General features: G+C 32.3%; 1 protein-coding gene across 2 annotated transcripts; it reads left to right on the forward strand.

Moving 5' to 3' along the window:
- Positions 1-1,132: 1,132 nt before the first annotated feature.
- LOC113079037 (kunitz-type protease inhibitor 1) lies at positions 1,133-16,445 on the forward strand. Of its 2 annotated transcripts, XM_026251215.1 has the most exons (12): positions 1,133-1,451; positions 2,618-3,066; positions 3,158-3,181; positions 4,387-4,544; positions 5,709-5,850; positions 8,514-8,684; positions 9,061-9,108; positions 9,203-9,334; positions 11,918-11,968; positions 13,140-13,310; positions 14,127-14,186; positions 15,534-16,445. In XM_026251215.1, the coding sequence occupies exons 2-12, from the start codon at positions 2,661-2,663 to the stop codon at positions 15,722-15,724; spliced, it is 1,554 nt and encodes a 517-aa protein (XP_026107000.1). In that variant the 5' UTR covers positions 1,133-1,451; positions 2,618-2,660; the 3' UTR covers positions 15,725-16,445. The 2 variants fall into 2 exon arrangements, with proteins under 2 accessions (XP_026107000.1, XP_026107002.1); XM_026251217.1 differs by lacking the exon at positions 3,158-3,181 and having other exon boundaries at positions 1,136-1,451.

Here is a 16,445-nt window from a genome sequence, read left to right on the forward strand (position 1 = left end):
TTGCCACAGACACTTGATAAATGAAGTGAAACACGTTTTAAAAAATCTTTAAAGGGGTCATATGATGCGATTTCAATTATTCCTTTCTCTTTGGCGTGTTACAAGCTCTTGGTGCATAAACAAGATCTGTGAAGTTGCAAAGACTCAAGTCTCAAACTCAAAGAGATATTCTTTATCAATGTTAAGACTCTGCCACGTCGTTTAAACACGCCCCCACATCTCTACATCACTATGTGGTCATTGCACATATTTGTATTGCGAACAAAACATTTTTTAAAAAGCACAGCACAGCACAGCTCCAGAGATATAGAAATATTTATTTGTGTTCTGACCACAGGTGACATTTCTAGTTTAAACGCACTACATCAGACGCTCAAGCTCAAAACATCATCTGTGGAGCTGTGGTGTGACTTTTTTAATGTTTTGTTCTAATTCTGGCGTGGTAAAGCACCCACACTGAGCTCTCTAGGTCTCATTAATGTGCACTCTTGGACTGTTTTTTTTTTGTGTGTGTGTGTGTAACACACATTTATATTGAAGATTAAACAGATCATGCGTTAGATTGCCCATAGCCAATAAACTGCCATTCAAAATTTTGGGATCAGTACGATTTTTAACGTTTTTATGTATTAGACCTGCATTTGTTTGTTCAAAAATACAGTTTTTTTTTATTTTGTAAAATAGCCTATTATATATAATATTACATATATTTTAGCCTATTATATAGTTTTCTACTTGAATATATACTTTCAAATATAACTCATTCCTGCGAAGCAAAGCTGAATATTAAGCATCATTACGCGACTCTTTGGTGTCACGTGATCCTTCAGAAAAATAAATTGTGTTAAATACACACTGTTCAAAAGTTTGGGGTCAGTAAAAAAAAATTTCTGTCCCTTTTTTTGTGAAGACACTATTATGTGTTAAATGTAGACAAAGTTAATATATATATGTTTAACGACTTCTTCTATAATATTTCGGGTACTGGCTCTTTGCAGAAGACACATACACGCACTTTAGCCACAGACATCATGTGTCAGCCTGTGGTTAAGTCATGTCCTTTTTATCTGATTGAGTCAGACTCAGACAGCAGACTTTAAAACCAAGACACACACAAAACATATCCTCATAAGAATTAATCACAGACAGACAGACAGACAGACCGGTAATACACAGGCTACATATATATTTCTCCAAGCATTTAAATGAATAACGCAGAGAGCGTGTGGTTCACTGTAGCGCGAGGGGGCGGAGTCTGACTCGAGCGCGTGACGTCATCACTTCCTGCTCGCGCAGGTATCTCGGTATCGGACACACCTCACCTGAAGCTCCGGATCTGACCGCCGCGGCTTTACTCGAAACAACGTCTCATTTCCATCGAAACCCTGCTTGAAACGACGTTTTATCTCTGTCTGACGAGGAGTCACTCCGTCTCGGAGCTGTTTCAGTAGGTAAGAAGTGTTTAAGTTTATATATTTTACCGACGAACACAAAAGCAAGTATCTTTTCTTTTCTTCTTCCGGCGGCCTGAGATGTTTCTGTCGGAGTAAAGCAGATATCTGCGACAACACTGGGCTAGAAAAGTTTCGCTTTTGTGTTTCGTAATACTAATTACACAATTTAATTATTTCAAGTCGTTTTAGATTTAACCTTAATTTAAGGGAGAAAATGACTTTGTTTAGCCTACAAATAGTGTAAAGTTACAAAACGTAATATTTTCTTTAAAGAGCGAGTGACGATAATACATGTATTAGAGTGTCACATCGTATATTAAAAATTCATTTTAATGTTCTCACGTTGATTTGGGTATTTGTCCTTAGGAGAAATACTCCTATGAATTATTTTTGTAATTAGTCATTATTTATTAATTATGATGTGTTATAAATATTCAGACGTATTGTTGTTGTTTTGTTTTACTGGAGTGTTTGTTATTTTGATAATGGCATTTTTAATTATTTATTATTTATTGTGGATTTGGTCATTCTACCAGCTATATGTAATATAAATCATAATTAGATTTAATTTGTTTATTTTTTTCAATTCAGAGTGGTCTTTTATAATTTATAAATGGCTTTTATTTTGTTTTAACTCCTTTTTGATTGATTATGAATAAAATGTTAATTGAAAGTTTCGTTTAGTCTTTTAATGACTCCTTATTGATTCGTTCTGGATTTAATACACAACAATATTTTATAAATTTTATTTGTTAGTTTTAATGTTTTCTCTTACTTTTCAGATGTCTCTTAAATAATTTTTAAAGGGATTTTACTGTACGTTTTATTCTTAATACTATAAATACTCTTAATAAATAAATTCAATTAATAAATACTCTTTTATTTTTTAATCTTCATATATTTATAAATAAACATAAATATATAAATATAGGAGGTAGATTGAATAAACCCCTATAATATAAATCCATTTATGTATTATTTGTTAGTTTTGATTTTTAACTTTTATTTTTTTAATCTCTTTCTTTTCAGATTTATTTATAATCTTTTATAAAGGGCTCTTACTGGAGGTTTTGTTCTTTGAAGAATTACTCCTTTTTGATTCGTTGTGTGTTTAAGTGTTTCATCCTACCAGCTATATATAATATAAAGTTCTTTCTTTTCAGATTGGTTTTGAATAGTTTATACAGGCTTCTGTTCATTTGGAGAATGTCTCCATCTCGGCTCTGGTTCTTCTGGACCGCGGTGGTTCTTCACATCTGTCTCCGTGTGGCTCCATCAGAGGCTCAGGATGAAGGGAAATGCATGGATAAGTTCAGTCTTGGCAAAGAGGATTTTGTGTTGGACACAGGTGAATCTGTGAAGGACGGGGCCACGTTCCTGTCTGTTCTTCAAGTGTCTCTGCCTGAAGAATGTATTCTGGCCTGTTGTCGTGATCCAAACTGTAATGTGGCTCTGATAGAACATGGAGGAAATACCAAAAGCATCAGCACGTGCTTTAAATTCAACTGTTTGTACAAACAGAGGAAAGTCTGCCGCTTTGTGAGGAAGAATGGCTTCAGCAACTACCTTCTGATATCAGTTTTTAAAGATTACCTTGAGGAAAAACCTTCAGGTAAGAGGAAATCATGATATTAAAAGACATTACTTTTTCTATATACTGTATAGGATAGTTGATCATTGTGATTTGAAATCTGTTTTTAAAGATCACGTTGTGCAACAGGTGCCAGGTAAGGAACATGATCGTAAATGTGTGTAGAAGTCTGTTGTAGACGTCTCGTGTTTTTTACAGTTTAGTGAGTATATTCAGGATTTTTATATGCAGTGTTTTCCATTGGATTTGTCTTAAACCTGTGGAGGAAATACTCCTGGAAATACTCATGCATGTCCATTCCTGTGTTGAAGTAACCAGAGGCGTAGGAATAATTTAAGAAGATGGACACATTTAGGACCCAAAGATATATATCGATAACTAAAATGATAAAAAACATAGAAATAAAAGAAAGTGAAATATAAATAAATAAATATAATGGATATTAAAAAAACTTTTAATTTCAGATGCATCATTTTTATTTAGTTAAAAATAGCTAAAACTATTATTTAAATATCGTAATTTATCGTTTACAAACACTATACATGAATATCATCAATAACCCAAAAACGAATAAAAAAATTAGTAAACATTAAAATAAAAATGGAAATCATAAAAAAAAGAATTCAAAGTATTAAAAAGTGATAAGAACGGCAAAATACTTAAAAAATAATTCAAGTTAATTCAAACATTTCTTAATACATTTTTAAAAGCAAAAGTAGTTTCCGGTAATAATATTTAATGGATCTGAGCTGACATGAACTAACAATTAACAACTGTTTTTTATTAACATATTATTGTAATATTGTAAGTATTGTTCATTGTTAGTTAATGCATTCACTAACGTGACCTTATCGTAAAGTGTTACCGTAAAAACATACATATAATAGTATCTCAGTGATACAAAAACAATGCTAGTGCAGTTTTTTGCAACGACTGGCAAGACATATTAAATATTACATATTTAATATAAATTAAATAGCCAAGAGCATTTAGTTTACATCACAACAATCTGATTGACTATCAAAAAAGAAGTTCTGCTGTTTTTATGGAAGAGAATGACTGTAAATTAAACTGTAAATCAACCATGTAGAATCTTATCACACAGCCTGTTTAGTCTCAGTATCTTTTAGTCTCAAACTTTCATTTCCTTTGCATGTCTCAGGCATTTCAGTAGTTTTCCTAACTCAGCTCATCTTCAGTGTTGAAGATCTGCCTTGTATTATTCTCTCATAAGCTCTGGCTTTCTTACTCGTTATCGTTCTAGGCATTGTGTGCAGTTTTCACCGATATTGATTCATATTGTGTAATATTTCATCGCTGCAATGTTTTGATTTCTTGCAGATGTGGAGGACAAACCTCCAGTCGCAGTGACCGGGCAAGACCGAGTGGTTCAACCCAAAGAAGATGTGATTCTGAACGGCATTGAGAGCAAAGATGATAAAAAGATAGTAAAATATGAGTGGGTACAGGTGTCTGGAGACCCATCGGCTGTTATTAATGTGAGTTCAGGATCATTATCAGAATAATATTTTCTGAAAATGTGCGAGATTAGTTTTGTAGACATTAGACCGATGTAAATGGTGCCTATGTATGACTTTGTTAAACTATCATTTTAATATTTTTTTTCTGTTTAGATATTTACCTTTACCTGTTTGTGGCCTTATAATGTGATGCATTATAATGTTTATTAAAATGCATCATATATTTTTATAAATAATTTTAAGAAAAGTATAAAATATGCACTTTGCAAATTCCTCGCTACATGCTGTTTTAATGAATTATTATCTGATTATATTTATACAATAACAATTAATTGGTAAGTGTTATATTTATAACTGTGGTTGTAATTATTCATGAGATCATACAATGTATTACAAAGCATAATTAATGCATTAGAAGACTTTTATAATGCATTACATTGAATGGCTTCAAGTAAAGCGTTACCGATATTTGTTGAAATCGGTTGTGTTTTTTAAGGAATTACTTTTCTAAAGGCATAACAAAGAATAGATAAATATTAAAACATAATGTATTAAAAATACTTTTCTAATGCATTATATGTAAAGGCTTCATGTAAAGTGTTACCGATATTTGTTGGTTAGGATTGTCGTAAAGTTTTTTTCTAAAGGTGTAACAATGAATAGATAAATATTATAATTTAAGTGTTAATATAATTGAGTTCATACAGTGCATTATTATAAGGAATAATTATTGCTTTATATTTTTATATTTAAATATTTTTATAATACATTACATAGGCTTCAAGTAAAGTGTTACCGATATTTACTGAAATTGGTTGTTTTCATGGATTTGAACGATTTATACTTGTAACAATGAAAATATGAATATTATAATAGTATATTATAATTATTGCATTAAAAATATTATAATGCATTATTAATGCATAAAAATATTTTTATAATATTATATAAACGGTTAAAGTGTTACCGATATTGGTTGAAATTGGTTCTTTTATAGAGTTATATTTTCTAAAGGTGTTGCAATGAATTACAGAGCATAAGGTGAATTACGGGGCACAATTAATGCATTAAAATGATTTATCATGCATTGTGTATGTATAAGCTTGAATGTAATTTTAACCGATATAACCAATAATGTACACTTCTCATTTTAATCTCTTATTCATTTTTTTTTTTTGACAGAAAGGGCAGTTTGAGGATTCAGTGACCGTCTCCAATCTTTCTCCGGGGATGTATAGGTTTAAACTCACGGTCACAGATGACGCTAATCAGACGGGATCTGCCGAGGTGGCAGTTTTGGTCCTGACGCCAGAACAGTCACTCCGTGAGTCCATGAAAAACATGTTGTGTGTTTACTTCATTTATTTATTCGTTTTTCAATCCTTTTGGTGTTCCTGGTCAAAAATGACTTGTAGATCTCTTATTTTGCTGTATGATATCCTAATTTAGGATTCAATCTTTTTGTCATCTTGATTAATAAGCACAGGTTTTGTATTTCTTTTTGGATTTGATTGATCATAGACCTCATTAAACTGAGCTCATGCACCTCAGTTTTTCATTCAATATTGCCAAAATTATCCATAAATAATGTTTTTTTTCACTCAGAAACTGACGTGCATAAGCCAATCAAAAACCTGACCAAAGCCTGATCCGTATGTGCTATGATATTAAAAGCAACAGCTTGCTTTAAAGTGTTTAGTGAATAATATCTGTCATGTTTTCTGACAAGTGTTTCGCAGTCATTTCTCTGATTCCTCACAGTGAAATTCACATGCGCTGTTATCCTGAGATTCTAGTCCAACAGGTTTTGAAGTGACCTTAAAAATAGTTGTCGGAAAAAATGGATTAACCATTTTCCAGGATTTCTCAGACTTGAATACATAAGTAGTTTACTTCTGTTAACCCAGACTGGTCTTGTTTTCTAAAAATAGCTTTCCCCTCCCTCATACTTCCTATTAAAAGGAGCTTTATTAGTAAGTAATTTCAACTTTGCTTGATCGAAACGAAATTATTTTTAATTGAAATCATTTTTTGTTTTTGATTTATTGTTTGTTTTTTGTTTTTAATTATTGTTTTGTGACTGATTGCTTGAGGTTTCCTAGAATTGAGTGTTTCACAAACTGGTGTGGCAGGTTTTGGGGTGGGAGTTTCACAGAGAATGATTGAGCATTTGTGAAGCAGTCTTGCTGTAAAATATAAATCTAGAATCCATATGAACGCTGAATTGTAGACCAGTTCTATTTTTTCATGCTGAACCGATATTTACATGACTTTGTGTTCATTTCAATTGATCATGTTGCATTTGCATTATTTATAGTGTTTTTGCATTATTTATAGGGTTTTGCTGCCTTGTGTTTTCAAAGTGCAGTGTTTGTCTCATCAGTGATGGCAAGAAAATGTGTGACATAGACATCAAAAATGTATTAAATACTGTTTTTCCAAGAGTCAAATGCATGTTTATCAGCAGGATCTGTGACATGCAGACAGCAAATAATTGGGTACAGAGCTTAACCTATAATACAAATGTTATTTTTTTTTACAAACTCAGGGACGAGACATTATTTACTATGGTAAATACTATGGTCTTTCATGTTTCATCTTGTGTTGTGTAATGTAATTGACAGTTTCAGTTTTATTTTTGAATAAGCATTCATATTTCAAATAGTTGGTGTTCACACACACACACGTTTATGTAAATGAGCAGTACAGTATTCAAACGACTGTAAAACACATTCAGGAAAGCCGTTTGAGACATGACAAACATGCATAATTTTACTACATCAATGTTATATTTGTATTTGCTTGCTCATTCACAGCTTTACTTTTATTAAGTCATAAATCAAAACTTAAACCTGTCTTGACAGTATATTGTTCAAGCTTTAATTCAAGTTTCCATAAAAGATAAGTGTATTGATGTGACATTTGATACTGACATTAATTGCATTAAAACTCTAAAGTTACTATTAGATCCTGGCCGATATGGCTTTTTGGGTGCCTATCTCAATACAAGGGAATAAAAATAGGCCGAAACCGATATATCGGCCGATATTCTTTATGTATATTATAGTACAGTACCAGTCAAAAGTTTGGACACTTTCCCATTCGTCTGTCCAAACTTTTGACTGGTACTATATATAGAATAATATATATACATAAACCGAATATATATACATAAACATTTTTTGCAATGATAATTCAAGAATGTGGTGATTAAAAACTCTTATAATGACTATCTTATAATGACAATAAACTTTATCCAAAATGAGTCTGACATCAGTGTGCTGAACAGTAATGTTGAAGTTTATTCAACTTTATTTAAATTCCATTCAACTTTATTCTGTTGAAGTTAATTTCACTTTGGAGCATTCTTTCACGGATTTGCGCTGCTATTTTCACACACAGACAAAACTTACTGGAGAAGATTGACATAATATATCTCTGTAAATGAATACACAAAAAATACACAGTTTAAATTCATATCTCACTCACTTTAATGCCATTTGAATGCAACGTGTACACTCCCTTAGAAAGGGGGCCTTGATCCCCGAAATTTAAGCAGATCTATTATGCCGTTACGGAGATATGACCATTCAAATGGTATTCCATAAACTTGAGCTTTAATGCGTTTCATCCAGGGCAGTAACAAACAATGCTCTGCTGGACAAACTACATAATTACACCATTTACAATCATTTTATCGGTGACATATTCCCAGATACCGATATATCGGTTGGGCTCTAGTTACTATCATGAGTTTTCCACTTTGTCTCTTAAATGGTTAAATTTTATAGTTTTAAATTCTCATAATTAACTCTTCACCGCAGAGGTTTGCAAATCTAATTTGCATTTTCACATGCATTTTGACACTTTACAAGGTGCTAAAAGCAGCAGCTGATACAAGTGTTAATTCAGTAGACTTTATATACAGTATTGCATGCAAATTATATTATAATTTTGGTATTTTATAACAGACTTTTTCCCCTTCAGATCACTGTCTAGTGCCGAAGAAAGAGGGTCCGTGTCGAGGCTCTTTCCCACGCTGGCACTATAACGCCGCCACTGAGAAATGTGAGCAGTTCAAATTTGGAGGCTGCAAACCAAACCGCAACAACTACCTGGCGCTCAACGAATGCCAGAACGCTTGCGACAAAGTTTCAGGTATTGAGCTTTTCATGGTTCTGTTATAAGTGCATGCCAGTTAAAACTGTCAGAGTGCAAAAAACATCTTACCTTTTATAGGTTTATAATATACTTATTGTGAGTAAATATTGTAAAAATATTTGTCTTTATTAAAACATAACCCTGTCTGTAAATACATTTACTCCTTTAGCAGACTCTTTATTGAGAAGCAACACACAAATAAGGACAAGCATATACATATATATCATAATGTACATAATGTACTTCTTTATGTGCCATATTTCTGTAATTTCTCTCTGTGCATGTTTTTTTTCTATATAAAATACACTATTTTAATTTCATTCTTTAGAGTGACTTTTCAAAAAAAGGCTTTTTTGTTTTACTTGTTTTATAGTTTTAGATCCGCCGCCGTCTGGAAGATTAGGTCCGATCCATGATCATAGTAAGTCCATGAGTGTTGATGATTTCATTTTAATGAGTGTCTAGGCTGTTCATATAGACGTGTGTGAGTGAAGTGGTCTTCTGAACACACACAGGTGAGCAGTGTGACGAGGCTTGCGGTCCGGATCATTTCTCATGCTCAAATAAATGCTGCATCGGGAAAGATTTGGAGTGTGATGGGGAACAGCAGTGCAGCGATGGTTCGGACGAGGCTGAATGCTCCAAACGTGAGGACAAACATCCAAACACAGGATACACACAACACCTCAAATGTTTGGTTCAGTTTAGATCTTCTGTTCATCAAGGCTGTATTTATCCGTTAAAAAACTTGCAAAGTGTTATTACAATATAAAATAATGCTTTCTATTTTAATACACTTTAAACTGTAATTTATTTCTGTGATGCTCCGCTGTATTTTCAGCATCATTTCTCCAGTCTTCAGTGTCACATGATCTTCAGAAATCAGAATAATATTTTTGGGTTGTTTTTTTTTTGGAACCAGTGATACTTTTTTCAGGATTGTTTGATGAATAAAAAGTTAAAAAGAAGAGCATTTATTTAAAATATAAATATTTTATAACAATCTGTAAGAAAACTGTTCCAAAGTTTGGGGTTAGTCCATTTTTATTCTTAATTTATTTTAAAGAAATTAAAACTTTTATTCTGCAAGTTTGTGTTAAATTGAGAAGTGATAGCAAAAAAATATATATACAGGGAGTGCAGAATTATTAGGCAAGTTGTATTTTTGAGGAATAATTTTATTATTGAACAACCATGTTCTCAATGATTCCAAAAACTCATTAATATCAAAGCTGAATATTTTTGGAAGTAGTTTTTAGTTTGTTTTTAGTTGTAGCTATTTTAGGAGGATATCTGTGTGTGCAGGTGACTATTACTGTGCATAATTATTAGGCAACTTGACAAAAAACAAATATATACCCATTTCAATGATTTATTTTCAGCAGTGAAACCAATATAACATCTCAACATTCACAAATATACATTTCTGACATTCAAAAACAAAACAAAAAAACAAATCAGTGACCAATATAGCCACCTTTCTTTGCAAGGACACTCAAAAGCCTGCCATCCGTGGATTCTGTCAGTGTTTTGATCTGTTCACCATCAACATTGCGTGCAGCAGCAACCACAGCCTCCCAGACACTGTTCAGAGAGGTGTACCGCTTTCCCTCCTTGTAAATCTCACATTTCATGATGGACCACAGGTTCTCTGTGGGGTTCAGATCAGGTAAACAAGGAGGCCAAGTCATTAGTTTTTCTTCTTTTAGACCCTTTCTTGCCAGCCACGCTGTGGAGTACTTGGTCGCGTGTGATGGAGCATTGTCCTGCATGAAAATCATGTTTTTCTTGAAGGATGCAGACGTCTTCCTGTACCACTGCTTGAAGAAGGTGTCTTCCAGAAACTGGCAGTAGGACTGGGAGTTGAGCTTGACTCCATCCTCAACCCGAAAAAGCCCCACAAGCTCATCTTTGATGATAGCAGCCCAAACCAGTACTCCACCTCCACCTTGCTGTCGGACTGGAGCTCTCTGCCCTTTACCGATCCAGCCACGGGCCCATCAAGACTCACTCTCATTTCATCAGTCCATAAAACCTTAGAAAAATCAGTCTTGAGATATTTCTTTGCCCAGTCTTGACGTTTCAGCATGTGTGTCTTGTTCAGTGGTGGTCGTTTTTCAGCCTTTCTTACCTTGGCCATGTCTCTGAGTATTGCAAACCTTGTGCTTTTGGGCACTCCAGTGATGTTGCAGCTCTGAAATATGGCAAAACTGGTGGCAAGTGGCATCTTGGCAGCTGTACGCTTGACTTTTCTCAGTTCACGGGCAGTTATTTTGCGCCTTGGTTTTTCCACACGCTTCTTGGGACCCTGTTGGCTATTTTGAATGAAACGCTTGATTGTTCGATGCTCACGCTTCAGAAGCTTGGCAATTTTAAGAGTGCTGCATCCCTCTGCAAGATATCTCACTATTTTTTACTTTTCGGAGCCTGTCAAGTCCTTCTTTTGACCCATTTTGCCAAAGGAAAGGAAGTTGCCTAATAATTATGCACACCTGATATAGGGTGTTGATGTCATTAAACCACACCCCTTCTCATTACTGAGATGCACATCACCTAATATGCTTAATTGGTAGTAGGCTTTCGAGCCTATACAGCTTGGAGTAAGACAACATGCATAAAGAGGATGATGTGGTCAAAATACTCATTTGCCTAATAATTCTGCACACAGTGTATTTTGAATGAATGCTGTTCATTTTATTCCTCAAAGAATCATGTCAAAGTATCGCAGTTTCCCAAATAAATATTTGGCAGCACAAAGTAAAATAAAATAAAAATATCAACAAATCAGAATGATTTCTGAAGGATCATGTGACACTTTAGACTGGAGTAATGGCTGATGGAAATTCAGCTTTGCATCACAGAAATAAATTACATTTTAAAGTATATTAAAATAGAAACTGTTATTTTATAATGTAAAAACATTTAGCAAGATTACAGTTTTTTTTTCATATTTTTGATTAAATAAATGCATCCTTGATGAGCAGAAGAGAGTCTCTAAAGTCCCAAATGTACATGATAAACATCACCTTAGTACTTAAGCAATAATTCACTCAAGTTATCAAGTTGTTATTCACTGAGAGGCTAGCATTTGACATTAAGTGCACATTTCATGTGATGCTTTAATGCAGATTTATTTGTTTTGATTGTACTTTAATTGGAGACAGAAATGATGCTCAGGTTTATGTGTGACTGAATGGATTCATTTCAGTTTTTCTCCTCTTTCTGTTTAGTGGTCCGTAAGTTTGGTCGATTGCTGGATATTAATGTGGATAAAAGCAAAGGTGATTTATATTTCACATTTTTTACTTTAAACTTTAAATATATGACCCTGAAACACAAAAGCAGTCTTGAGTCTCTGGGGTGTATTTGTAGCAATAGCAAACAATACTTTATATGGGTCAAAATTATAGATTTTTCTTTTATGCCAAAAATTATTAAGATATTAGGTAAAGATCATGTTCCAAGAAGATATTTTGTAAGTTTCCTTCCATAAATATATCAAAACTTTATTTTTGATTAGTAATATGCATTGCTACAAAGACAGATATTGTTTTATCATAACAAACCATACATCAATGGAAAGATTATTCATTATATTATTTATTATTGAACTTGACCCTTATGTCTGGTTTTGTGCTCCAGGGTCACATATATCTCTAAATATTTATTGATTTATAATTTTATCTCGAAAGCTGATCATTGTATTATAAAATGTTAATTTTATCAGATGCAAAACTAAAACATATATTTTTAATAATACATTTAATATTATGATAATTCTGTTTTTTTTTTATATATATAATTTTTGTTATTCTATTTGCAAACATTTATAAAAGTATTATACTTTTATCTCAAAACTCATCACTTTATTTAATTCTATTAAATTTTTTATACTATGTGCACACATTTAAAATATTTATTTTTTATAATAATTTTATCTTTAAAAAATTTTCGTCTATTTCATTTGCATGTTATTTTCTGTTATGATACATGCAAACTTTAAATAATTTATTGATTATATATATATCTATTTTTTTTAATCATCACTGTATTTTTTTATATGTATTTGTTTGCTGTGCAAACCTAAAATACATCATTTTAAATATTTTGCATTATAATTATATCTTGAAAGACTAATGACTGTATTTAATTTTTTTATGAAATGCATTATATATATTTTTTAATGTATTAATAATAATAATAATATTAATAAAATTTTCTGTCAAGGCATATGCACATTTAAATCTTCTTAAGTAGGATAGATGATACTCTTCATCAATGCAGTTTATTTTTTTAAAAAGGTACATAAGTTGACTTTTAAATATAAAATACAATTAGGAAATGCGACAGATATTTAATTCATCACTTGTTCTCATATGCATTGTTTTGTCTTTGTAAAGTGTTTCTGTGAACTTTACTGTTAAATTCCTAATATTGTCTTCATTCTTCCAGTTCATTGCGTGGAGCCGCCGCTAACAGGCCCCTGTCGCGCGAGCTTCACTAACTGGTACTTTAATCCGTACAAGCAGCGCTGTGATCGCTTCAACTACGGCGGCTGTGATGGAAATGAAAACCGCTTTGACACGGAGGAGAAGTGCATGGAGTCGTGCACTGGAGTGACCGGTGGGTTTTACTGTATTGTTATTATTATCATCCACATAAGATTTTTATTAAAGGGGTCATGCACTTTTACAAGCTGTTTGAACTGAAATGTGTGTGTACAGCCATCCTATAATAATAAAAATACACCCTTTCTCAAATCTCAAGTCTGTGTGACATCACAAAACAGGCCCCTCCCACACGAGTTTGATTGACAGTAGTGTTTCAGCACTGTAGCTCCGCCCCCTGAGTGACTGTCATCAGTCCAGTGTTTCACCGTCGGAGCAGATGACTCTTAAGCGATCGAGGTGTTCTCTTCTTGATGTAATAATGAACACAGCAGTCGTCATTTACTCCTAAACCGCTGAAGACGCAGTGGATTACGTTTGTTTTTAAAGCGAATGCGACCGGATTTTCATAAACGCGTTTATGTTCGCGCGAATCATTCGTGATCCATCTTCAGCTCTCCAGAAGAAGTGAGTCTAAGGTTTTTGAAATGCATCTTTGGATTAGAACGTTTCACGATGAATGTGGCTGAAGTTTACGGTCACTCTGAAAGAGAGGGGGCGGAGTCAGCAGAGCTCATTAACATTTAAAGGAACATGCTACAAAACGGCGTGCTTTGAAAAGAGCAGTTTTTGACGGGTTAAAAAAGGTGTTTTTACACTACAATTGAAAAATTTTTAACCAAGCTATGTTACAGACTTTTCATTAAGAGCCTGAAGAATTATATATAAACATGTGGAAACTGGGCATCCGATGACTGCTTTCAGAAAACATGAGTCTGTAAACTTACTAAAGTTGTTTCTCCTGCAATCATGTCTTTATTTTGTTTTCCAGAGACTGATGTGTTTGCCAGACGAGCTCACTTTGAGAAACTAGAGGGCAACAACGAATCAGGTAACACCACTTATACAAATAACATGCTTTATAATTAACAGCAGAAATATCTTTCCTTGCCGGCTGTCCTTTAAAAGATGAATGTTGAGTCATAGATTAAACCGAGGTACCGTGACCTATTACTCATATATCACTGAGATACGATCACAGGTTTTATTTTATTTTAGTTAAATATTTAGTTGTTTTGATGAATTCACCCTAGCAACGACCCAGAATAACCTAGCAACTGCCAAGCAACAACTTATCAACCACGTAGCAACACCCTGGCAACCACCCAACATAGCTGCTTAGCAACCACTCTGAACACCTTAGCAACAGACCAGAAGCAAATTTTGCCAAAGCAAGCACCATTTAAATTTTCTTCTAGAAAATGCCCCTATGTAGCTATTATATATATATATATATATATATTTAAATTAAATTACATTTATGCATTTAGCAGACGCTTTTATCCAAAGCGACTTATATATATATATATAATTTTTAGTTTAAGTTTAGTAATATTATAATTTTTTATATTATTATTATTATTGCTTTTTATGTTTATATATTTTTATATTATTATTATTATTATTAGTGATTTATTGTTATTATTGTTTTTTATTTGGATATATTTTATAATATTATTATTGTTTTTTATTTGTATGTTTTTATATTACTGTTTTATATATATATATTTTTATGTTGTTATTATTATTATTATTATTATTATTTTGTATATATTTTTATATTATTATTATTATTGCTATTGTTTTTTATTTTTATATTATTATTGATATATTTTTATATTATTATTATTGTTTTTTATATATTTTTATATTATTATTATTTTGTTTTTTATATATTTTTATATTATTATCATTATTATTATTGTTTTTTTAATATATTTTTATATTATTATTATTATTATTATTATTATTGTTTTTTATATATTTTTAGATTATTATTATTGTTTTTTTATTTTGGTGTTTTTATATTATTCTTTTTTATTTTATATATATTTTTAGATTATTATTATCTATATATTTTCATGTTGTTATTACTTTTTTAAATTGTTTTATATTTGTGTTTTTCATATTATTTTTATTAGTATTTTATGTGAAGTAACAAATGTTTTCTATAGTTTAAATTAACTATAATAACCCTGATCTAAGACAATATTTCATTTTGTTTAAATGTCATATGATATTTCTCTGTTGCACTAGTATCCTCACACTAAAAATAATGCACCTTGCATGTCTTTGTTGAGGTGATCTTTAGTCTGTAATCTGTCGTTGCACCTCTGTTTGAATCTCTTGAGATATCCAGATGTGTTGAGTAACGTGTCTCTCTCGTGTCTGTGTTCAGTGATCATCGGCATCGCCATCGTTCTGGGCATCGCCATCGCCGTCCTGCTGGTCGCGATCACATTTTATCTTCTGAAGGGAAAGAAGAAGCACAGGAACAAATATCAGCACACGGCTGTCAACGGTGGTCACGTTCACACCTACGAGGATTCAGAGAAACTCGTCTACAACAGCACAACCAAACCCTACTGAGCATATTTAACAGGACATCTAACCAAACTACTGCTGCGAGATCTGGAATCAATCTGTAAATGCAATAATTATGTGGTTTCTTCACTTGTTTTGAGTAGACGGGCTGTAAACTGCTGAAAGTTCGTTTGATTTGCTTGTTCTGAGTTTGAAACAAGCGTCAGCATTTTCACTTCTCTTATTTCTGTCCTTTGCTTTATATATTAGCTTCTTGGATTTCACTCAGGGGTAAATATGTGTTGAAATAGCATATAATAATCACGTTTTAATGACCACAAAAGACGAAATCATGATTTTTGAGCCATGTACTTTTATTTTGCAATTCAGCTGTTTGAAGACTGGATTGTTTTATGTTATTAAATGCTGCCTCGTCAGTTCATCTTAAAGCAGTGCATTACGGATTACTTTCCTATCTTAGTTTCTTTGAGATCTGATTTATGGCTCTGTGTTTTAATGTGTAAACTCTTGTTTTGGATTTCTATTATCTACATTAGGAGTTTTATTTTAGTTTTTAAGTGTTCTTTTTATTATTATATTTTTTGTTTTAGCAAACTGAATTTATGAAACCAAAAATGACATTTATGTTGAAAAATCATACCGTACGATGCAAATTTGTACATAGACTTTTTTTTTTTTAATGTGCATCAAAAACTTACCTAATGACTTGACTTAATGTCTAAACTATTAATCTCGGAAAGTCTCAATAAAAATAATATGTACAGAC

This window comes from Carassius auratus, unplaced genomic scaffold (genome assembly GCF_003368295.1).
Source record: "Carassius auratus strain Wakin unplaced genomic scaffold, ASM336829v1 scaf_tig00027103, whole genome shotgun sequence".
NCBI classification, from domain to species: Eukaryota; Metazoa; Chordata; class Actinopteri; order Cypriniformes; family Cyprinidae; genus Carassius; species Carassius auratus.